Source organism: Plectropomus leopardus, chromosome 6, assembly GCF_026936395.1.
Source record: "Plectropomus leopardus strain MGB_pleo_1.0 chromosome 6, ASM2693639v1, whole genome shotgun sequence".
Classification (NCBI taxonomy): Eukaryota; Metazoa; Chordata; class Actinopteri; order Perciformes; family Serranidae; genus Plectropomus; species Plectropomus leopardus.
In genome coordinates this window covers 3,488,036-3,511,636 of record NC_142181.1, presented here as the reverse complement: position 1 = coordinate 3,511,636, position 23,601 = coordinate 3,488,036, and the positions used below count along the sequence as shown (strand labels likewise).

The 23,601-nt window shown below is 40.2% G+C and overlaps 1 protein-coding gene and 1 pseudogene across 2 annotated transcripts in view; both read right to left on the bottom strand.

The window, feature by feature from the left end:
* snx19b (sorting nexin 19b) overlaps window positions 1–19,783 on the bottom strand; it is a 53,254-nt gene extending 33,471 nt beyond the window's left edge. The window contains exons 1-11 of one of the 2 annotated variants that reach the window (XM_042486228.2): window positions 19,668–19,783; window positions 17,661–17,943; window positions 17,292–17,486; window positions 15,436–16,644; window positions 14,998–15,196; window positions 14,152–14,252; window positions 13,917–14,036; window positions 13,577–13,701; window positions 12,235–12,328; window positions 11,959–12,118; window positions 6,007–6,136 (exon numbers count right to left, since the gene is read on the bottom strand). In XM_042486228.2, coding sequence (XP_042342162.2) covers window positions 6,007–6,136; window positions 11,959–12,118; window positions 12,235–12,328; window positions 13,577–13,701; window positions 13,917–14,036; window positions 14,152–14,252; window positions 14,998–15,196; window positions 15,436–16,644; window positions 17,292–17,486; window positions 17,661–17,921 — 2,594 coding nt within the window. In that variant the 5' untranslated portion in view covers window positions 17,922–17,943; window positions 19,668–19,783. Of the gene's footprint in view, window positions 1–6,006; window positions 6,137–11,958; window positions 12,119–12,234; window positions 12,329–13,576; window positions 13,702–13,916; window positions 14,037–14,151; window positions 14,253–14,997; window positions 15,197–15,435; window positions 16,645–17,291; window positions 17,487–17,660; window positions 17,944–19,256; window positions 19,306–19,667 lie in introns of those variants that run through there. The other variant, XM_042486229.2, reaches the window with a different exon arrangement.
* Window positions 19,784–20,320: 537 nt separating this feature from the next.
* On the bottom strand, window positions 20,321–21,733 carry LOC148189295 (uncharacterized; annotated as a pseudogene).
* Between the last annotated feature and the right edge of the window lie 1,868 nt (window positions 21,734–23,601).

Below are 23,601 nucleotides of genomic sequence, written 5' to 3'. Positions count from 1 at the left end.
ACCACAGTGACCTTGACCTTTAAACCACGACCAAGAAAATGTAATCAGTTCATCCTTGAGTTCAACGGGATGTTTATGCCAAATTTAAAGAATTTCCCTCAAGGACTTCTTGAGATATCACGTTCAGGTGAATGAGAAAGACGAGATCACAGTGGCCTTGACCTTTAACCTTTAACCACCAAAATGTAATAAGTTCATCCTTGAGTTCAACGGGATGCTTATGCCGAATTTAAAGAATTTCCCTCAAGGAGTTCTTGAGATATCATGTTAAGGTGAATGAGAAAGACAAGATCACAGTGACCTTGACCTTTAACCTTTAACCACCAAAATGTAATCAGTTCATCCTTCAGTGGACGTTTGTGCCAAATTTGAAGAAAGTCCATCAAGGCTTTCTGGAGATATGGGACAGAAGGATGGACAACCTAAAAACATAATGCCTCAGGCAACAGCTTTCGAAGGTGTGGAGGCCTAAACCGACGGCATGGCAGCACAGGTGCCCCGACAAACAGCACCTGTGCATTCTCCAAGTAGGGCAAAAAAGTCGGCCGATATGACGTGTCCTCTGGACTCGCAGGGGGAATGTTCCACACTTACAGTGTCTTACTGAACTCAGTCCAATGGCAAAAGCGCTTGCCAAGAAAACCTGAACCACTTGATGCAATTTGATTAATTACAATCATTATATTGTATCATCATCGCCACTAACCCACTTTCTCCACCACACGATTGCAGCCAATGTTGTAGCCAGGGCACGTACTTACCACAGAAAAATATGTAATGGAGTCTCAAAGGGCGTATTTCATTCTGTTGCGGGGCAAACCGACCTTAACACTGTCACAAATGCATTTATGGAATTGACGTCACACGCTTTTGAACGCTGACATAGTTCTCAGCTAGCTTTTCTCAAAGTATTGCAGGATGTTTACCTCAAAATGATCACCAACTCACCTTTTTCTGTCAAATATAGGAAGCATTGTGTTTACAGACACATGAAACCAAACAGAACACAAAGTATCTCCACCAATGCTCGAGATGTTGACATAACGTGGCTGCACTCGTCTACATCTACAGTACATCTAGACACTGGATCCAGCTGGATTTTCCATCCAGACTGCCGTCTAAGAGACTATATTCATCTCAAACTGTCCCACTTTCCAGTCCATAAAAATCAGACATCTCCCAAACCAGAGCCTCGCCTTGGACCCCATTTATAGGAGCAGAGAGCCGGCTTTTCCAGCCAGACCTGTCACACACACACACACACACACACATGCACGCAGACCCAGATTTGGCCTGTTGGGTCCTGGTTTCATCTCCCACGCACATACACATGCTTTCTGTACCCACTTGTAATTCAAAATTAAATTCTGACACAGATGTATCCACTACATCTGTGGACTGGCATGGATGAGGTTTCTACTGCCTGCAGCTTCTATTTGCCTCCCACCAAACAGCTGTCACATTATATAAAAAAATAATCATTCTGATGATCAGTTTATTAATAAAAACACAAAAAAAACCCTGCAAAAAACTTACTTATACTTCTCTGGACTTTTTTTCTCTGTGGTCTTGAAATTTTAGTGAGTAAAAAACTTTAAGGAACCAACAGTGAGCACAACAAGGTCTTTTGCTCTCGGTGAAATTCAGAGTGTATGAGTTAAGGACGCGGTTCTCAACTAAGGGTGTAAATCACTGGTACCATCAAAACAATATTATGGCAATACTTTGGACAACAATACATACAACATTCAATTTCAAGCTGATTTTAAATGCTCATTGAACACAGTCGCTAACTGAGAAGCTGCACCCCCTTTTTGTAAACAAGCACTTCCAGCTGTGGTTTATGAGGTAGATGGTACGTAGGAGTCGCTTGCTCAAAAAAGTTACAAATCCATCCACTGTGGCTCTAACGAATGTCCGTACACTTGGAATAATAATACAGCTATTTGGTCAATATGCGGAGAAAAAGGTGCTGCACGGTGATTTAGCCTCAGCTAGCTCACAGCTGCACAAGGGTTCATGGGTAACAGTTTCAGGTTGTACACTGAAGAGGTTTTATGAATAGACCCATTTATCACTTATATGTTGAATCCATGTTTATCTGTATTTTTAGACACATTTTACTTTTAGAAAAAAATTAATTGAACCTTTAACTAAAGTAATAAGTTGTAATTTTGCGGCCTCTCTGCAGCAATTCTGAGGACCTCCTTGGGGCCACAGACCGCCTGTTGAAGATCCAGACCTCACACATTGATTGAACAGCCATCAGAAGCACATTGGGGTTCGGTTATCTTGCCCAAGAATACTTCAAAATGTTGACTGGAGGGAAAAACTTTCATCCCTCTTTTTGGCGTACCACACATAGCCAATTATCATTCATTTATAGACGGTCATGGGCATGTAGCCAAAACATCATCACATCATTGTTTTTTTGTTGTTGACCCCATTGCGTATATCGCGTGCATCAAAGTATGTAATTTAATGTGTTACTTACAATTTGTTGTATGACCTTTTTAAAGCTAATTTGGGTTTCTAGGCCCCCAGCACCCTGTTTTCTTCTGTATGCTTTTTGCTCTGTTTTCTGTTACTGCTAATTAAATTAAATTAAATTAAATTAAAATAAATAAAAATTAAAATTAAAATTAAAAATAAAATAAAATAAAAATAAAAATAAAAATAAAATAAAATAAAATAAAATAAAATAAAAATTAAAATTAAAATTAAAATAAAATAAATGCTAGCAACCTTGACTGGCTGTATTATTTTTGTATATATATATATATATTTGTCCTGTTTTCTGTTACTGTTTTTAATGTTGCTAATGAATAAAATAAAATAAAATAAAATAAATCAAGACAAACAAAATGAAGGTCAAAAGCCTTATTTTGCTGCTGCTGTGTTCTTGCTCTGCTGTCAGTAATGAGTTGCATTTATTTATGACTGATGACTGTAAATTGCGGCTGCATGGACACAGCAGTAAAGCGACATTTAAAGGGTGAAATGCAGCTCCCCATCAGTTGGACTGGGTGGCTGGTAATTACAAATAGCTCCTTTAAGGCTTGGCTTGGAATGGACACTAAAACTGCTACTGCTTTGTCTTTTGTATCTCTTAATCAGATGTAGCGCATCCCGTAATACTCAGGCATGGTTCTGGTAACCATCAGTAAATCCTGGCTGAAGCCCAAAGGTTGTGGGCCCAGACGCTTTAAAACACCCTGACATACGCTAACAATTTGAACCCTCATTCACATCACTTTTTCCTTTTGGTAGGGCGGCTTTTATATAAGGCATTTATGTAATTTTAATTTTTATGTAAGCTTTTGCTGCTTTACTTTTGCACATTTATTAATTCATCTACTTACCAAACACTACTTTGCATTTATTTAAAAAAAAAGAACATAAAGCTACTTAATACCACAGTCTTATAGGTGGTGTTTCTATCTGCAGCAGTCTGGAGCATCTTGCCTCCTCTGCACAGAGAAACCAGCTGATGAGAGGAGACACTTGCCGCGCTGAGAGCTGTCACGCCACTGTTGACAGACTGCAGCCTAATATAGACGAGGCCGAACAAAAGCACAAGGCCTTTCATACTTGGAGCTGCTTAAAATAGAGGAACCAGTATCAATATGAAGAAACGATATTCCGGCACTGACACCCCAGGGGAACGTGAGGTCGCAGCTCTAACACCACAAACACTAGAACCTGAGAACATTGTCTGCATGTTCTGTTTACTGGCAGCAGGAGGTATACCTATCTGCGACAAATGTCTGGGGAGTCGATGTCAGGCGTTTCACTGAGGGCCAAACAGTGGAGCACGCATGCACGTCTGTTCTACTCGTACACAACAGATGTGACAGTGAAAAGACGACATACTATTCAAAAAGTAAGAGCGAAGAAGATCGATCCTGCTCCAGTGGAAGAAGCTGGCCTCAGCGGCTGAGGGAGGTGATGCAGCGTTTCAAACTGAGATTTATATTAAATGGCTCTTCTGATAAATTTGTGAGAATCTGAAGCACATTTTAGCCAAACTGTGACCCTGCCTCATTAAATATAACTCCAAATGAATTAAATTAAGTTATGTTTACCTATTTTCTTGCATCATTTTGCAGCCAATCACAGTGGGCCTTTATTTTGTGCAACTGCAAGTCTCAGTATGCAGCTGATTGTCTGTATTATGTTTATGTACACATATGGGTTTATTTTATTCCACTGTTGTCTTCCTGCTATGTTGTGTGGAAGTTAAATAAAAATATGTTAAAAATTAAAAAAACTAAGAGCAAGCTCCTCTGATCAGCGCATTTCTTTATAGTTTCTGTTGAGTGATTAATAGGTGTGCTGCATGGAAAGTGATGCTACCTGATTTTTAAAACATGCATCATTGCAAAGGCTCCTTGTCAACTCTTGTCTGAAATATTGGCTCTATCGACAAATAACGTGCATGCTCCAGAGTCCCCTCTCCAGCTCATAAACAGCCGTCTCTGTGGAACCACGTGTTCTCATGTCCTGACCTGGCTGAGTCCACAGACTCCACAGACTCGACCCCCTACTATGCAGAAGTTTCCATCACTTCTCTGCTGCAGAGGAGATTGTTAAAGCACTTTAAGAAGACAGTCATCCAGAGACGACCGCTGTTTAAAGAGACAGAAAACTATTTGCCTCGTTGTGGCAGCATTAGTCAGGTTTACTGGGAAGCCCAAATCACCAAAAACCTTTCTTAATATGTAATTAATATGTAATTTAGGGTCTTACATGCACACGGATTTGTATATATTAGCTAAAACTTTTCATTTTTTTATATTCAATGTCTAATACCTGAACATTGAGAGCAAAGCTAACCAAAATCAAATTTCTTGTTTGTGTAAGCATACTTGGCCAATAAAGCTGATTCTGATTCTGATAATAAAAGGCATGAAAAATGTTCAGACATTAGCCTCAATCCAAATTTGAAATATTGTCATTTTAGTTTTTTTTCCACAGTTTCCTGAAGCCGGGTTGAATTGAGCGGGTTATCCCTGGTAAAGTAAGTAAAAACAACAAAACTACAGCATCGTCTTTCTGCGCTTATGAAGTGCAGCTGTAGAGCTCACTGAAAAAAGGGGCATTGTGGGTAATAACGAGTCAGTGTTTGGTTGTGTCGCGTCTTGTTCGGTAACTTTTATTTTCCAGTGAATATTCACTTTTTTAAAGTTTATCTGCACATCATTAGCGTTACCATGCCAGTGCAGGATGCAGGATATCATGTCACTCTCAGTAAAAGATCGTAATTAATGCTAAAAAACTAAAATGTTTTCATGCCAATGTTGGAATTAAGTACAGGTATGATTCAGAGGAATATGGCTATTCGTTTTTAAAGCCCTGACAAAGACTGGCAGGCAGCATTTTGGCTTCTTTAATGATTTAGACACCATAATAAAGGCTTTCTATAGTTTGGCATTTTCGGTCATTTTTTCGACATGCTATATTATGGTGTTTTTGGCCGCACCATTCTGTGCAACGCCGGGCCTCAGCATGCTATTTTTTGCAGTTTTCAGCTGTTTTGGGACATGTCATATTTTGACATTTTTCGGCTTCTCAATATAATCTCCTTGTTTTTCACATTTTTCGCCTTTTCGGAGTGTCTGGATTTCCTTCCCATTTATCCTGTTGGTTACTGTTTTCCATGAGGACCTGACACAAGTTTTTGACCTACGTTTGTATATAGCCTACCAGTCATCTCTTATTTCTATTTTTTTAAATGTTTTTTTGTGTTGCATTTTTAATCTATCATGACAAAAATGCCAACACATCATTAGGATTTCTACACCTCTGGACTTACTTGCAGATTTAGCCTTCTGAATTCAAAATCTGCTTCATTTTGCCAACTTGTTTTTCCTTTTTTTACTTATCATATGCATTTATCTAAATCCATTTTCTTAAAAATATGTTTTGGCTTCTGTGTCTCTGTGTCTCTTTTGATAAGTGGTACCAAATCAAGGTGTTTTTTATAGTATGAATGTAGCACATCACCTGTTAATGAGGGTCCCAAACAGCAGCCTGATGGTCTTCTGAATGTTTTCGGTGCACAGCCAGCTCCACTGCTCCTTCATCAGCAGACACAGGATGTTCAGAGCCACCTCAGCCAGAGCCGTCTCAGACGCTGTGCACAGACACCAGACAAATTCAGAAAAACACAACCCACTACTGCACACTGCAAGATAATTATATGTTACAGGCAAAAATCAGATACCATACTCAAAGTACACAGTGGTGTATGTATGTAGGTTAAGCATGCAAAAGAAGCAGCTGAAAGACAGATGCATGTATCTATATCTGAAACCAAACATCTGTTTCAGAAAAATACTTTTCAGCACCCCACTTCATACATTTATTAACACTGCCCTCATGTGGTGAGACCTAGACACAGCACTTTACTTTTTTAGGTAAATTACACAGTCTAATACAACTCATTACAACACATCTGAATCATGCTTTACCCAAAAAACATGTATAACATAAGTTTTTGTGAAAACTTTCCAAGAGGTCTTGATCTAATTACAGGTTTATCACTCACATCTTAATAAGCGGTGTGTCACTGCGCTGCATTATACTGACAAATAGTTAAAATTACACCTCTGACAGTGTCAGTCAACACTTAACGTTATCATTTTTGACAGAGCAGCTGCATTGGACAACATTAAAATTAACAGGTGTACCTAAATAAATAAAGTGTAGTTAAGTGTAATAAATTGTATTATGTACAGCAACCAAGAACTGTTGCAAGAGGGAGAAGAAATGCACCTTTACAAAAAAAATGCACCCAAACACACACACACACAAAAATAGAGGTGTCAGTTTTAAAGTAAAGACAACATTTTATTTTATAACCAACTGGAAATTGAGTTGTGAAACATAGTCACTACTTAATATTTGTCATTGCACTGAAGTATTTGATCTACCATCTATCTTGACTCGTGTGGTCTTTAAATTCAAAAGTTAATTTTGCGATTTCAAAAACCTGTTTTATTTTGGGTTTTTTTTTTGACAAATTCAGAATTTTGTGGGGTTTCCAGCCTCTCATCTGTACTTCTCTTTCTTGGATCATGTGACTGACTGAACTTGACCTTTCTGACTGTGCAGAAATCAACTCAATTCAAGCCTGAATGCTTATCCTTGATAAACAATGCTCAAGGTTTAATTTTTCAACTTCAGAATTTTTTGTCTGATTTTTACCAGCCCAGTCTGATTAGAGCTTAAGTTTTGGACTTGAAATATTAGATCCTAAAATGAACAATTAATTTCTTTGAAACTGAACAATTTGAAATAACCTTTTACAAAGAGGGAAATGAAAAACGGCAAACATTACAAAGTATGATTTGTTACTTTAGAAAAAAAATACATATATAAACATATTTTTTTTAAAAAAGAAAGAAAGAAAAAAAAATATTATTATTATATATATATAAATAAAAATATGTCAAAAAAAGAAAAATATATATCTAAATGCTTTAATTTCAGTGTTGTTAACACCGTGCAGAATTAAATTTAAAATTAGGTATTGGTTTATAAATATTTAATGTACTGTAAATGCACTAACTGAACCTTGGAGGTGTTCAGACGTCTAAATATCTGCTGTGAAAGTAGCACATTAGATCTCAGTCTCAGTCTGGTTACTTTTACAGTGGAACATTAGGGTCTGGTCAGAACGAGGCACCTCATTCACCCTTCGTTCACCCGGACTGTCTGGAAAAAAAAACTGTCCTTCAAAAAGACAATGACCAGATGCCTAACAAGGAAGAAATGCAATTTGGATTCAATTAAACAGGGAATGTCTCATTCCAATGTCGAGCAAATGCAGAGATAGTTTCCATATGATGTTCGTGATATAATCCATTTTTCCTATGGTGATTCCCTGTGATGGGGAAAGATGGAGCGGCGATGATACATGATGTAACGCGGTGGATGGCGAGAGAAATCCCAATTAAGAGTTGAGTCAAAACAGTTAGGGATTAATTTTTATTAACAGATATCTGCAAATGAATGCAGAATCTATTTTTTTCCTGTAAATAATAGTGAAAAATGGTAGCTATTTGATTTTGGGTAAATATGTTTTTAAATATGTTTCAATGACTTATGATAGATACTTTATTTATCCCAAAGAAAACTGATGCTGCTCCCATTCACTCAAAAAGTGAAAACACATTAAAAACATTATAAAAAAAAGAATGAAAATATAGTAATAAATATAAAAAATAAAGAGCCATCTTAAAAATGATGGGGGTGTTGGGCTCCCAGCACCCCCATCAGAACATAAAGTATCCTTATTCTCACTCCTTAATTATATAAACCAAGTCAACATGTGTTTGTCTGTAAATATTCTTTTTTTTTGGTCTTTCTGCTTGTTTGTATAATCATCTCTTTATTTTCTGTGGTTGCATGAAGGTAAATTGTTTGTGTGAAGAGAAAAACAGAATGATTACATTGGCCGACATGCAACCTTAGAATGCATCGGCTAATTGTCTGACAATGATTTAGCTTTTTATTAGTTTTATTTCTGCACTGATATCTGTTCTCAGAGAGCCATGCCTGTGTGTGCAGCATCTCAATGTGCTAATCAGGCTGTAAACAGTGACCGCAGTCTTGGCCTCATCGGCTAAATCTTCTTTAGACCAGTAGCTGATGGGGTTCGAGGACCTGCACCTCCATCCCCTCTGGTTCTGCTGCATTCATTCTGATCCTTTTTTTGTGTCTAAAATGAGTCCAACAACAAAAGGTGCAATGCAAAACCACCAGAGAACTTATTTGATGAGAGAGAGATCACGCTAAAGAGCCACTATGAAGTCCCATCTTTATGACTCCTTTGTATTTTTACACAGAGCCAAAACAAGGCGGCATGATTCTGCTCCAGCGTGTGATTTTAGACAGCATGCTGGCATCATGGAATCCAAAGAGGTGCAACAGGTGTGACATTTAACACAACATTATTGGCTTCGGAGTTTACGCTAGCCAGAATAGGAGCTTTTGGGTGGTATTACGGGCAGTTTTCAACGGCGACTGTATCTTTTATACATAATGGCGAGGCAGCATAACAGCGTTATTCCCGACTTGAGCAGGCGTGTAAATGTGGCTATTGATGTGACATGGTGTGAATGTCCTGGAAAACCCCGATCCCCCACTGAATTTAAGTGAGAACCTTTTGGGGCATACTGGTATGCAGAATACCTGCCAACCTACCAACCTGGATGAAGTAATGATAAGACCAAAGGTTAAATTAAACTGGAGTTTGTATTTTACTCGTCTCTGAAGTGCACATAATCAGCGTGCCTACAGCTAACAGCAAGTTGAATTTAGGACTTTTTAAGACTTTTTCAGTTACACTTTGAATGAAATTTAAGACGGATTTCACCATAACCACAATTGCGGGAGAAAAAATGATGAAAAAAAAAGACCTCATACAAATTACTGAGGGATAGGGAGAAGTTTTGCCCAAATATTTATAGCAATGCAAGTGGTATTCAATGAATTTTTTAAAGCTTCCTGTTATTTTTGAGATTTAAAAATGCAATGTCAGAAAAAAAATCATACATTTTATGTCTTAGTACTTTTTAAGACCAATTTAGGCCTTATTTTCTGACTGATTAATTTTTTTGCCGTTTAAAACTTTTTAATGCTCCGCAGGGACTCTGGTAATGCCGCTGCATTGAATTCACATTTAATCCATTTATATAAAACAGCTGTCATAGATTCATCTTACTGTCTGCACTCAAGTCTACAACTGAAGCAGTGTTTGTTTCATTTTCAATTCTGGCCTTGCTTCCTCGCACTCACACACTCTCATATTGTCTCTGTCTCTGTCAGAAGAGTCAAGTTATATAATATTTAAACAGCAGCATCATTAAATCAACTTTCCGTCCCTCACAGAGATGGCTGTTGACCAAAGCCAGGCATTGTCTGAGCTGCATCCACCTGCACGTTAACCCGATCACATGTACTCCCACACAGATTCAACCCATGCCAGTAACTCGGGTGTTAATAAAGGCTTTCGGGAAGCTTTTGGAAAGGAAAGACAAAAGGACCGTCACACCAAGTCACGTCTTTGTGTATCTGTCCCTTCAGCTGCAGCAGCATGCCAACGGCTGCCAAAATATGGAGCCGGTCTGATGAATCTGATGAGTGACTGGAATATGGAACAAGGTGGTTTCCATCAGATAGTCCCCGGCTGTAATTGTGGCGAGATAGAGAATGGAAAGTGGTCGAGTGAAGCAGACGGGAAAGCAGGAGGACACAACAGTCAGTGAGTCAGTGAGTTGGTCAGACACAAAGGAAAATGAAAGCCAGGGTGAGTCAGACATGCTGATTGGAGAGATATTGCAGGAGGCCAGGAGGTTAAGAGTCAAGTTCACAATTAGATTTTACCTGAATTAAAATATTTGGTAATATAAGCCTAACTTCTGGTGCTAACGGTGGTTTGATGACTCCTCCACCAGTCTAGACAGAAGTCATCAGCTAAAATTTTCGTGAAGCCACCAAGAATTCACAGATGGTCCTGTGACACTGCTGCTGTGTTGGTGATTATCTGCATCTGCATTTTGTTTCAATGATTGTCAATAAAAATAATTCATTACAAAGTGCAAAGAAAGTGTTGGCATGGGAGGAACTTTTCTCAGAGAGCGATCTTTATTTATTTATTTTTTATTCAAATTTTCACTTGACTTTATGAAGAAGTTGCTGAAAACTTGCTGTATATAATACTGAGAGATCTAGTTTAATCAGATATTTGCCAAAGGCATTTAAACAAAGTTTTGTGTTGGCAATTGTTATATTCCAAATTCTAAATATTGACAGAAAGATTTTCAATTTTATTGTAGATGCATATTGGTTCCACATATCATTAATTACTAATTATCAGTATTGGTATCTGCCCTGAAAAACCAATATTGGTTAACCCCTATTACAAATACCTTTTTAATACCAAATCAGCTCTGCTTCTTGAACCGATTACGTTCAAGACTCCATAAACTTTGGTGCTATCTAGCAAAACAGTGTGCGTTCCTGTCGATTTTGAGTGAAACCTTTGTTATGCAGGATGTGTCATCAGCAGAGGGCGTTGCACAGTGCAGAATTAAAGTAAACAGTAGGATGGTGGGCCAGCTTGTTTACAGTTTTGTAACTTCTCCCTCCACCACTAGGTGTCGCTGCGTCTTTCAGCTCGGCTGCCTGTTCCTGCAGCAGAGGCTAAGGACTGAGCTCTGATGGTGCGTGCTGTGCACTACATACTATACAATGAGTTTAATAGAAAGAGCACCAGTATTTATAAGGATTGAAAAACAAACCCTATGGATTTCTAATACCCTGGTATACCGTGAGACCGTAGAGCCTATATACCGTCTAGGGCTGGGCGGTATGGCCATATCACGATATATATATATATATATCACAATGTTTTAAATCTCCTCAAAAGCTTTATAAATGCTGGACTGGGCAATAAAATCAAATGTCACAACATGAAGAAATACGTAGATATAGACACTGTGATAATATTTTAGAGATGATTATTTGTACTTGGACAAAATATTAACACAATGAGATTTTTGATGATCATCAGTAATGTAAAATTTAAAGATTTAAGTGGGTGAACGCAAGTTTTAAAACAAGCAGAACATATGTTCTGAAAATTACTTCACTTTACTGCAGCCTTTAAAATCAGGAAGACAGATTTTAAAGGCTGTATATTACCCAGCCCTGAGACTGTCTAATTTATTTTTGGTTAAAATGCTCACAACAATTCAACATTTGGTGCAGGAACAACAAACCTGTTCCATGTTGGTAGCAAAGGGATATGAGGGTGATGATGGCGGTGATACAGTTTTAATCTGTGTACTTTGAAGTCCTCTGATCTTAGTACAAACTCGACAATCTGACTGCAGCTAAAATCAGGCAGAGTGAGTACTTTGTCTCACAGTTTAATCCCCCCATTCTTACCTGGTTCCTGACTGTGCTTTCCTCTCAGGCTGTCATCCATATATCCTCCGAATCGTCTTATTACAGGACTGTCCTCCCGCTCTGACTCCACTCTGATGGTGAGGTTTTCTTGCTCAGTGACAAAGACTTGCAGATCTCCCAGCGACATCCCGTTTAACACCTTTGGGAACAGAGAGAAGGTGGTAAAACCAGGTAAAACTTGAATCAGCTCTAGAAAAGTCACTTGATAACTGAAGCAACAAATATCAGCGGTGCATCGACATGTGATTTACTTACTGTGCTGGTTTGCTCCCAGCTGAACAAAACTGGCGGTCTAATGTCCGAGCCGTTCATTAAGGGCATGTTTTTACTGGAGAACTTCAGACGAGACCTGGGAGTCAAACAAATAACATACATTACCCACAAAAATAAAGTACCTACTGCCATAAAATAAAGTTACATAAACTACTGTTAAGATGTTAAATACAGTCAGTTTTTGAATGACGATTACAGACGATTGTGTTCATGTGCAACTTTTTGGCCAAGACATGAGGGACGTGAGGCTTTGCAGCAGCCGGCTTTTGTTGCTGATACTTCTTTGATGTCAGTTTGGTGTGTCTAGGCCTTTAAATTTGGTATGTATAGCTGGGAGTTTATTCTTGATCTTGAAAACAGCAGTTGGTTGCAAATTTAATAAGCTTCTCACTTTTCAAGCTCCAGAACAAGATGGCGATATGGCTTTAAAGTAATGTCGTGATATTTTTAGGCTATATCAAGATACACGATATATATATCAATATTTTGAAATCACCTCTTAACTACTTTAAACTACATACAAAATTATTGAATGAACTACAGTTTCAAATAAAGTAGCTACTGTCAAAATAAAGTTGAATAAAAATGCTGTTATATTGGTAAAAAAAAAAGTAAGGTATAGAGTTAAATACAGTACTGCCACAATAAAGTTATAAAAAATATTGTTATAATTAATTCAATCAAAGCAGATCCCATGGTGCTTTTATTTTGAAGGACTTGGCTCGTCTCGGGCCGGATGTGTTGATGTTTTTGCCTTCGACTTAAAGCTTCTGGTCAACAGTTGGATGTTATCAGAAAGTTAAACTGGAACAGCGGTGTGAGGATTCGTTTACTGTGAGCTGGAAACAAACTAACAGCTCTGCAGTTCATAAACTGCAAAGATTTCCAAGTCGCACTGCTGCTCCGTGGTCGCAAAATATGACTAAATAGTCGCGATCAGAATCAAAAAGCTCTCCAGTTCATTTATTAACAGTGTTTGCAAATCGCAGTGGTTCTCCACGGTCAAAATGTGACGAAACTGTCACTTCTTGTCACACGTGGAATAAGCTGCAATGCATCGAGTGTATTCGATTTATCGCCCACCTCTGTGTACAAAAAATACTTCACTGCAGGGTTGAGACGAGGTCTGCACACTGTAGGCTCCAAACTTTATTCATCTTATCAAGTTAACGATCTACAAAATCTTCCACAGTGTGCAGACCTCCTTTGTGCCAGTTGTTTATCACCTACCAACCCAAATAAATGTCTCTGTTGATTCTCTAAATGGGTTTGTGTTTGGGGCATAAATGTGGATAAGAGTTGGCGTGGATATCTGGAGTCATACTTGCTCTTCTTGTCAGAACTCATTTTCCCGGCATCTATCTCCGTCTCATTGTCCTCTGTCGGGCTCTGAGGCTCTGAACGAGGAAATGCCGTCTTCAGGGTATCCACAATGGCATTCACCACAATCTAAACACAGAAACACACATAGTTCACCAACTGCAGTACAAACTCACTATGAACCCGACAGAAGCTTATATTTATCTTGTAAAAAAACTCAACTTTACAACCATCCATGAATGTTTTATCATGTTGCATTTGTATTTATGGCATCGCACCACAGTCTGATTATCGTCGTTACCCTGCACATGCAATGTATTAGTTGTGCCATAATGAAATCAAACCTTGTCTATGCGTGACACGATGAAAGGCTTCTTGACAAAGGCAATCCTGGCGTCTGTGTTGAGAGCGAGAAACTCCTGCATCTCTTCACTGTTGGCTATTTCAGGTATGGCACAGAGTTGCTGAAAAAGAGGACAAAATGCTTTTTAACAACCTTAGAGATAAAAAAAACAGCCCAAAATGTTACACGGGGCTTCCAAATACTACATTGATGAAATACAAGATCAATCCACTGACCTTTAGGAAGGTCTCCAGAAGTCCTTTCCTGGCCTCTATCTTGTCACTGTCCATGTTTCCAAACGGCATGTCTGGAAATATTTTCTTTGGACCTTTCACGCCTGAAGCAGTCAGTCAGATTACAATAAAATCCTCGATTTTGGCTCAAGTACCAAACATCAATCAAACTGAACCACAAATCCAGATCTGTTTTTAGGCTATGCAAAGACTCTCCAAGCCAGACTGGAACACACTGCCTGTGTGAGCAGCATGTTAGTGTTGGGTTTTTTTTCTGCACCAATGTTAACCAGTTAGAGCAACCACACTGCCTGCGTGAGCAGTGCTGAACAGGCCCGGCATGCCCATTTTTTCTGCATGTCACGCACAGTGGTCAGCAGAAATAGACAGTAAAAATTGTGTTTTGATAATTATATTGACTCTATATCTCCCTTTTCTACAGATTCAACGTCTTTATCAGTCAAAGACATAAGGAAATACAACAAACTACATTCAAAATAAAAGTCCTCGGACAACATCTCTGTTGACCTAAGCCTAACAGTTGTTGACACAAAGCATTTTATTTCGAAACGTTTGCAGGACCGTGTTGTTGACAATGCAGGAGCTTGCAAGTCTGCATAAATGAGCGAAATATGTGCTTTTAAATGTTGAAATACAGTACTCATAACAGCAGGCAGCTCTGCAGTTCGGCGAGGTTGCCGTCACGCCCTGCTCACGCATGCAGAGTGGTCCAGGCGTAAGGCAAACTAAGCCAGCGTGTACACTGGTAGCTACAAATCGCAAGGTTTTGAATACAAATTTGAAATGAACAAAAATGCTGTAAGATGATTTTGAGTCCACCCTTTCTACCTTTGATGAGTTTCCGCAGTTCAGATTTTTCTTCCAGCCGTGTCTGCAGGTTGAGGAACTCGCTGTATCGTCTGTTGACCATGTGATAGGCCACTTGCTGAACGGGCGACGGATTCTCACAACCTGACGGTACAACTTCAGCATCCTCAAAGCCCGGCTGGATGCCTCCTGGGGTTTCACAGCCCATCGCCGTCTCATACTGAAAAAACCAACAATACAAAGTATAAGGCTTGTCACATTTTGCAGATTCCCAATTAATCCTTTATTCCAGACTTAGGGTCCTTATTAAAAAAAAAGAAAAAAGAAAAATGCCTATGAAAGGTATGAAATATTTATACTTTATATCATTTATACCCAAGCTTAGTATTACAGATAAACAACATAATGAATACTGAACAGAGGAAGGGGAAGCAGATACAGATGTTGAGGTCTCCTTACTTTGATGGTGTAAAGAGTGTAGGGGTGTGAGCCGGTGCCGCGGTGCTCCTTCGCTGTGATGGTTCCAGTGATTCTGAGGTTCTGGATGATGACTGGTCCATCAGGGCTGCTCAGGGGCTCAAAACTGAACGACGGCAAAGGTGAAGAGCCCTGCAGCGGACTGACTGCAGTCAGCTCATTAGGGTTCCCAATCCCAGTCTGGTCGACTCCCAGGAGGAGCTCTCTGGCCGGGTTTACTAAAGGGGATCCGCCTTCCCTGTCCTGGTCCTGGAGGCTGCCAGGAGTCCCCTCTGCTGTCCTTACAGATGAGGGGTCACAGCCATTCGGATGACCTACTGGTTCTGAATTCACCAGGACTTTAGGACAGGAGCCATCCACTGGACTATCCTCCAGGTCCACACCGTTATTGTCAAGCGACTCCTTCTGTCTGTCATCCAGACCCTCCTCCTGGTCTATCATGACCAGAGAATCAATGGAACTCTGTTTGTAGTCCCCCAAAGGAGAGTCCAGGTCCGAGTCATTTTCCTGGTAAAATGGGTTCGACTTGCTTCCTCTCATGTAATGCCTTAGAAAGGAAAGCGTGGGTTCTTCTTCTTCAGTGGTGTTCTGTGAACAGTCCACATCCTCTGAGTCAATCACATCATAGGCGGCGAGCTCTGGCGTTTCTGTGTCATTAACCATTTCAGTCACGGCTCTTAGTTGAGGAACTTCATTCTCCTTTTGAGTTACATGTGTTGTTTCTTGTAGTGGAGCTGGCTCAGATTCGGGAGGCGGCGGTGGGAGCGGTGGTGATGAATCTGGTGGCCCTGTGCTTACTGGCTCCTTTGGTTTGCTGGATTGGCTGAATATTTCAATCACGAGATTGTTTAACCAGTCAGGGTCAGACAGTTTGGCAATAAGAGGGAGAAAAACATTGCAGGTGATGAGCTCTCCAACTACAAACCGTCCAGTGCGGGTCTCCAAGTGAGGCGACGGCACCAAAATGTGCAGCAACAAATCTACGATTGCTCTGGTGTAGTTGACTTCCTCTGCGTCACTGGTCATGGCAAGATGAGGCGTGGTGATGCTGGAATACGCTTTCCACAGCCGCTCGCTCTCACTGCTCCACTTGTCCGTCAGAGGCGTTTTCCGCTCGCTCACCAGCTCCTTGGCTCGGATGTAGTCCTGCAGGTGGCAGCCAAACAGATCCAGGATCCTCTGGGTCAGCTCCTGCAGGTTGCACATGTCGCATTAAAGACCGTCCGAGGTTTTCAAAATTCAAATGTGTGTTAAGTTCTTTGAACTACATGCAAATGTATCTGTGGCTTACAGAAACAGACAATAACAACAACCTATTCTGAAGGCACCCAATGTACAGAGGCTGTGTCTCTCTTTCCCCTTTTCACACCTAAACCTGACCTGTTCTGTCATGTTGATGTTTATTAGTTTTGTCAGTTTTTGTCTTTTGTTTTACAATAAAAAAAACAGTCCTACCTCTAATAAAGGCAAAAGCCGCAAAAAAAAAAATCCAAAGGGGATCTGAGGGGTCCTTGGATGGCCAGAACCTGTGATTAGTGGTCACGAGGTAAAAAAGGCCATAGGCTTTATGCATCTGCTTACAGCCTGCCACGTATTTCAAATTATTTTTAAAAACACATCATAATTCCCACAGATCACAAATAAGAAACCACTTTTGCCTCATTTCGGGCCAGTCAGAGACCTTAAAACTTAATGTTTAGTGATACATTTAAACTTAAACACCTATCTGAATCAAGACTACATGACTTTTAAGAAACCAGAGAGCATAACCTTTTACAAAACATGCAGGCAAGCACATTGCATCACTCTGCAAAAGCTTCAACACTGAAATGAAGTACCTTCCTGTCCAGCTGTCTTGCGCGTATTTTCAGCTCCATGGCCATCGAGATCATGGCCTCTTGGACCTCCGTTTCAAAAGCGCTTTCAGAGGACACAGTGGAGTACCAGGAGGTGACAAAGTCCCTGATGATTTTTCTCACTGTGTTGTGGATCTCCTGGTCCAAGTCACGCTCATCCTCCACAGATGGTGGAACCTGAAATTTAGCAGTGAAAAAATAAGTGTAAATATACTGCAACGCGATACGGGCCCCCGTTTCCCAAAAGCAAGCAAGGATAAGATTATCTTATTCCAGTAAACCAAATAAAATATTAATGATTGTGTCTACGAATGGAAAGTGAAACTAAACCACAGCTGAATGAACTTGTACCTGCTCCAGGGTGATAAACCTCTCCAGGTGAACCACACTGTTGGACTCCAGCACGGCCTGCGAGCCGAGCCAGCCGCCCAGCACCACCAGGAGGCTGGTGAACACGCACAGCAGCCAGATGTTGACCAGCAGGTGGAACAACACCAGCCATGCCAAAACCACACCGAAGCCTAACAAGCTCCTCTGTCCCAACACCTCAGCCATGGCACTGGAGGGGTTACTGGCTGGCCTGGCGCCCTCAGGAGGAGACGTGGAGGTCATTCATGCCAGAGTGACATCACACCTTGAAAAACAGAAACCAACGGAGAGTACAGATTAGCGATAACACTAAAAACACACTGTGAAGCTGCATAGATACGTTATCAGCATTGACCTTTTGAAACCTGGATCTACATCCGTTTCCTTGTTCTGTGTATAAACATCTTTAACAAGCACACAAACCTTAAAATTATAACATAATTCTGGAAAAATTGCATTAATAATTGTAATTCTCAGAATTTGACATTTAAAATTAACTTACAGAAAACTATTATTATTAATATCACTTTTAAAAATAAATTTCCTGTTTTATTCTTTTACCATTCCTTCTTTTTTGTGCTTATTTCAGGTCTGAGATTTTTACTTCTTTTTTTGTGCTAATTTTGGGGTCACTAATTGCTCATTTACTTTTACCTTTTTTTCCATGGTTTTGATATCTTACTAGAACTTTTGGTAGAAGTGAACTCTCTCGAACTATGAGCAAACTGTCTTGATGTCTTTCAAACATGGAAGAAATTGCCCAAAAATTAGTAATAAGCAAATTAACAAATGTGTAAAATTGGGGGGAGGGGGGCCAGAAATAAACAGTGAAATGATCTGCAAGAAGTATTCAACATTTCTCTGGCTTTTAAAATATTTTTTGAAATGTACTTATTTCTTGTTATTTGTGGAACTTTTCATGCCAAGTTGCATTTTTCTTAATGTTTTTGAAAGAAATCGCACCAATTTGTGCAGGGCTCAAAGGTTGTTGTCCATCCAGGTCTCAAAGGGTTAATCAAAAACAAATGTACTCAGAAATATGCAACATCAATATCAGACAATCCAATAAAATATTAAACCTGGATTATTACATACCGTGTTATAAAACACTGCTTAATTTTGCCGTCACTGCAGTTGATCTCATTAATAGTGAACAATGAATTTAATTGACACCATTTGCAAAAACAAACTATATTCATGCTAGCTGCTAGCATGATGTCTCGGTGACAGATGTTATCGGTACATGTTTGACCATTTAACGTTTTCCATCCAATGTTAAGACTCATTATTATTCTCTTTATATGTTTTTATTGTATTTTAAAAAACCTCCACCGGCGTGGTAATACCTATGACTAACGTTATCCCCGACTTTTACCGTTATCTGTTCGAGTGAGAAAACTCGTCACCAAATCCCGTTTAAAAATGTAACAATTTACTGTTTATTTGTTACACGACGCGCAAACGCCGAATTCACATGTTTTAAAAAGCTTATATACTCCAATATATACATTAACAAAACATTCGGCATACAAATTATTCGACCTGCAGCAATATATTTGAATATAATAGCTACTTTACGGTTTAGTTGACGTTTCAAGACTTCCTCCGTATCCACCCTCCACGGTTAATTAACGTCGGAAGTGAAGGACGAGAAATGAAAGGCGAAGGCATACGTTACAAGTCGAAATACTAAACACACAATTGTGTTTTGATGTACTACATTCATGCCGAAATAAAGATAAAATTATAGCCATTTGGTTAAGGTCGACATCAATCTCCTGTGAGTGGTCATTCTCTGCCAAAAAACACGTCTTCCATAAATTGCTAATTTTTTAAATATAGGTATGTAGCTTATGGCTAGGACCCACAGGTGGAAGTACCATAGCTAGCTACAACACACAGCGCGGGCAGAGATTTAGATTTAAATTTGCGTCTTTTAGTTATATATTTGCTTTCCCCCCTGTTTAAGTAAAAGAGAAAAACATTAACCTGCACGAGCTGTCATGGCACGGGATCGGAGGTCTCATGAGCGTCTTGACTCCTTCGTCTGGTTTGTTTACTTCCGGTATCATGACGTAAGTTCAAATGGTTGAAAGACAACACTTGATGAGATTGATGGAAACGAGGAAAAAGTGACCAAAAACACTGAAATTATGCAACATTGACAAAACAGAAAGATAAAATGAGGATTGTATTGTTGTTATTTAACAACTACAGCTCCCATGGGGCGTTGTAAGAAGCTAAGAATCATGGGATATGTTGTTTTATGACGATGTGGGAAGTGTGCAATTTAATTATTATGACAGTGTTGCCAACTCTGAGGCTATAGGGTTGTCAGACGTCCTGTAAAATAGGGAATCGTCCCATATTTCAAGGTACAATGTGCTGTTGAATCAAAATGGGATGCAATTTCTCCTGTATTTCTGCACACAGCCCACTGTCACTCATACAGGGCCATGGGAAGTTTTTTGTAAAGGCATACATTGTAAAAAAAATATGGATCAAACATATGTCACCATACTCCACTGCACATAGAGAATGAGAACAAACAGATTAATAATAATAGCTTGGATTTATATCGCGCCTTTCATGGGACCCAAGGACGCTTTACAAGAACACTACACAAGGACGCGATGGACTAACTAAAAAAGCAAGAGATGAGTGTTAAAGGGGTTGAAGTAGTGCTGAAAGCTCTGTCTCCATAGGTGCGAAGTCTGGTGTTTGGTATGGAGAGGAAACCAGTGTCTGAGGACCGGAGTTGCGAGATGGGGTGTATGGGTGAAGGAAGTCGGAGAGGTACTGAGGGGCAAGGGCGTGAGGGGATTTGTAGGTGAGAGGGAGGATTTTGTAGCTGATGCAGGACCTTACTGGGAGTGAAGGTTGATGAGGGTTTGGGTGATGTGCTGCCAGGGTTTAGTGCGGGTGAGACCCCTGGCAGCGGAGTTTTGGACATACTGGAGCCTGTCCAGGGCTTTGCTGGGTAACCCAGACCGGACTTCACTGCAGTAGTCCAGACGGGAAGTTACAAATGAATGGATCAGGGTTTCTGCAACGGAGTCTGAGAGTGATGGTCGGACTCTTGAAATGTTTCTAAGGTGGAAAAAGGCGGTTCTGGTCACTGACTTGATGTGGAAATGTAAGGAGAGGTTCGGGTTCAGAATGATGCCCAGGTTACGGACCTGGAGGACGGGTGGCTGGAGCTTCCGTCCACTTTGAGCATAAGATCTCCAACCCTCTGAAGCAGTGCCCTGGGGGCCACAAACATGAGCTTTGTTTTGTTGCTGTTAAGTTTGAGTTGGTTGGATGCCATCCAGGTTTTGACGTCGTGCAGGCAGTTTACCAGGGAGTGAGGAGGGAGTTGGGAAGATGGTTTAGTGCCGAGGTAGAGTTGTGTGTCATCGGCGTAGGTGTGGAAATTGAGACCATGTTTGCGGAGAACGGTGCCAGAACGACAACATGCCAGCGACGATTCCAGCGGGAAAGAAGACGCCACGAGCTAGAACGAGACGATGTCCGGGCGTGATGCTCAGTGAGTTGACCTACAGCCAGAGGAAAAAAAGTGGTGGAGGGAAGAGCTCTGCCGGGATGGTGAGTAATTTGGAAAATAGTAACACTCTGGTATTTAAGCTCAGCCACAACAGTGTGTGTGCGTGTGTGGTTTGCACCAGATACTGGTGGCATATTGTTTCCCTGTCTTTCAGCGGACTTCAGCGTCCGGAGGGCTATGGAGGCTCAGCAGTGCCTAGACCGCGAAACAGCGCAAGGACTGGGAGGAGCTAAGTGACTCTTTAGCCAATTTCATTGGACTCCTAACCCTCTTTTTACCTCGTCTTATTGGACTTTTTAATGGTTATTTTAGCACACTTTTTAACCGTCATTTAAATTATTTTTGTGGTTTTTAAGTTCCTTGTGGGCTCAGGCTGGTGCAATTACTGATCTGTTGCTAAATCATTTGCACATTAATCAAAATATTGTTTGCACCAGATAAACTATGCTGGTCTCAGTGCTGCTCTCACCCTGACTTTACGAACGGACCTGTCGATAAAATCCTCCATCGTTACATTCCCACATCTGTACACATATCACAAACACATCGCACACAGCAGACCAGAGCATATCCAAATACGTAGTTTAATGCCAGTTTTTAAAGGCCAACTTACACAGCACAAAACAACATAGACAAATATGTTTTTGCAGCACAATTATCAGTTTAAAATAAGGTCAGTTTCTCTCCCGCAGAAGTCTGCTCTGCCGGTGTCCGCTCCGCTCTCATTCTCCGCCGCTGACAGCGCCGGCATCCGCTCCGTTCTCATTTACCGCCGGTGTCTCCGCCAATCTTCGTTCTCATTCTCAGTTCTCATTCTCTGCCGGTGTCCACTTGACTTTCACTCTCCGGCGATGTCCCCTCCTCAGATGTCTGCCGTTCTCCACCGATCTCTGCTCTTATTCTCCGCCAGTGTCTCCACCAGTGTCCGCTGCGTTCTCATTCTCCGCCGGTGTCTCCACCAGTGTCCGCTGCGTTCTCATTCTCCGCCGGTGTCTCCGCAGATGACTCCGCCGGTGTCCCCTCTTCCGATGTCTGCCATTGTCATTCTCCTCCAGTGTCTCCGCCGGTGTCCACTCCGGTCTAATTCTCCGCCGGTGACTCTGCCGCAGTCCGTCCTCACCGATTGAGCGCCGGAGGGAGCGCGGTCAGACTCCTCCGGTGGAGAGAGCGGTCTGGCGGTTTACCAGCTGATCCAGACCCAAGAAACTGAATTTACAGGTCTGTGAGGTCACACTTTATACATTAACACGGCTGACATAATTCAGTTCAGTGACCTCAGTCTCTTTACACATACTGACAAAAATGCGACATAAAACCTGCCCCTTGACCTCAGACAATGCTGCGTTCAGCTCTGCATCTTCTATATATTGCATGATAGTTTTGTAATGTCACCTGAGCTTCAGTAAGAAAGTCACGTAAGCTTCTCCCTTTTTAAGGTCTCTATTGAACCGTTAACCGGACTTCTTGGATCCAATTCGAGCTTTGAATCAAGACAGCAGTCCACTGGGGATCTTGGAAATTGGAAATAGAGACATTTGCATCATCAGCTGCTGCATGTTTTCTTTCTGAGAAAAGGTTTTCTTCTTAAAGTTGTAAGTTAACCTGCTGAAACCTGGATCGACAAAGTTTTCTTGCACTGCGTTCAGATTTTTTGTGTGTGTGTTTTTTTTACAAGTGTTAAAATCATTTAAACATGGCAAGAAGTGTGCCACAAATTGCAAGAAATTGGCAAATAGTGATGAGAAAATGACCTAAAAATGAGAGACAGAATGATGAGAAAATGATCAAAAAAACTAGAGCAAAAAAAAAAAAAACAACAAAAAAATAGATTTGTAATTAAAATTATGTTACACATTTTTATCTTTTTATTTTTAGTTATCTGCTTTTTACTTTTTGGGTTTCAAAGGGTTAAAAACTATTTTGTAGCACACAGTGGTTTAACATGAAGTTGATGATGATACTTTGTTACAATAGTTACAATATCAGTACTTTACTATATATATATATATATATATATATATATATATATATATATATATATATATATATATATATATATATATATATATATAAGGGATAATTATAATTGTGCCACTTTGGTTCCCTGATATCCCACATGGAAATGGTTTTGAGTCAAGTTCTTCCAAAAAGACAATGATGGGGGCCTGCCTGCACTATTTTTTTGTACTTGACTTTTGCTTCCAGTACTTTTACATTTAATGTCCTGAAATTAATTTGATACTTAAGTGGCTACAGTAAATATCAGGTACTTTAAGACCAATTCATATTCTAAAAGTTGGCTTTAAGCTCTTAACAGCACAAGGAAGTCGCCAGCACTCACTGATAAGCATTAAATATTTATTCACACACAGCTGC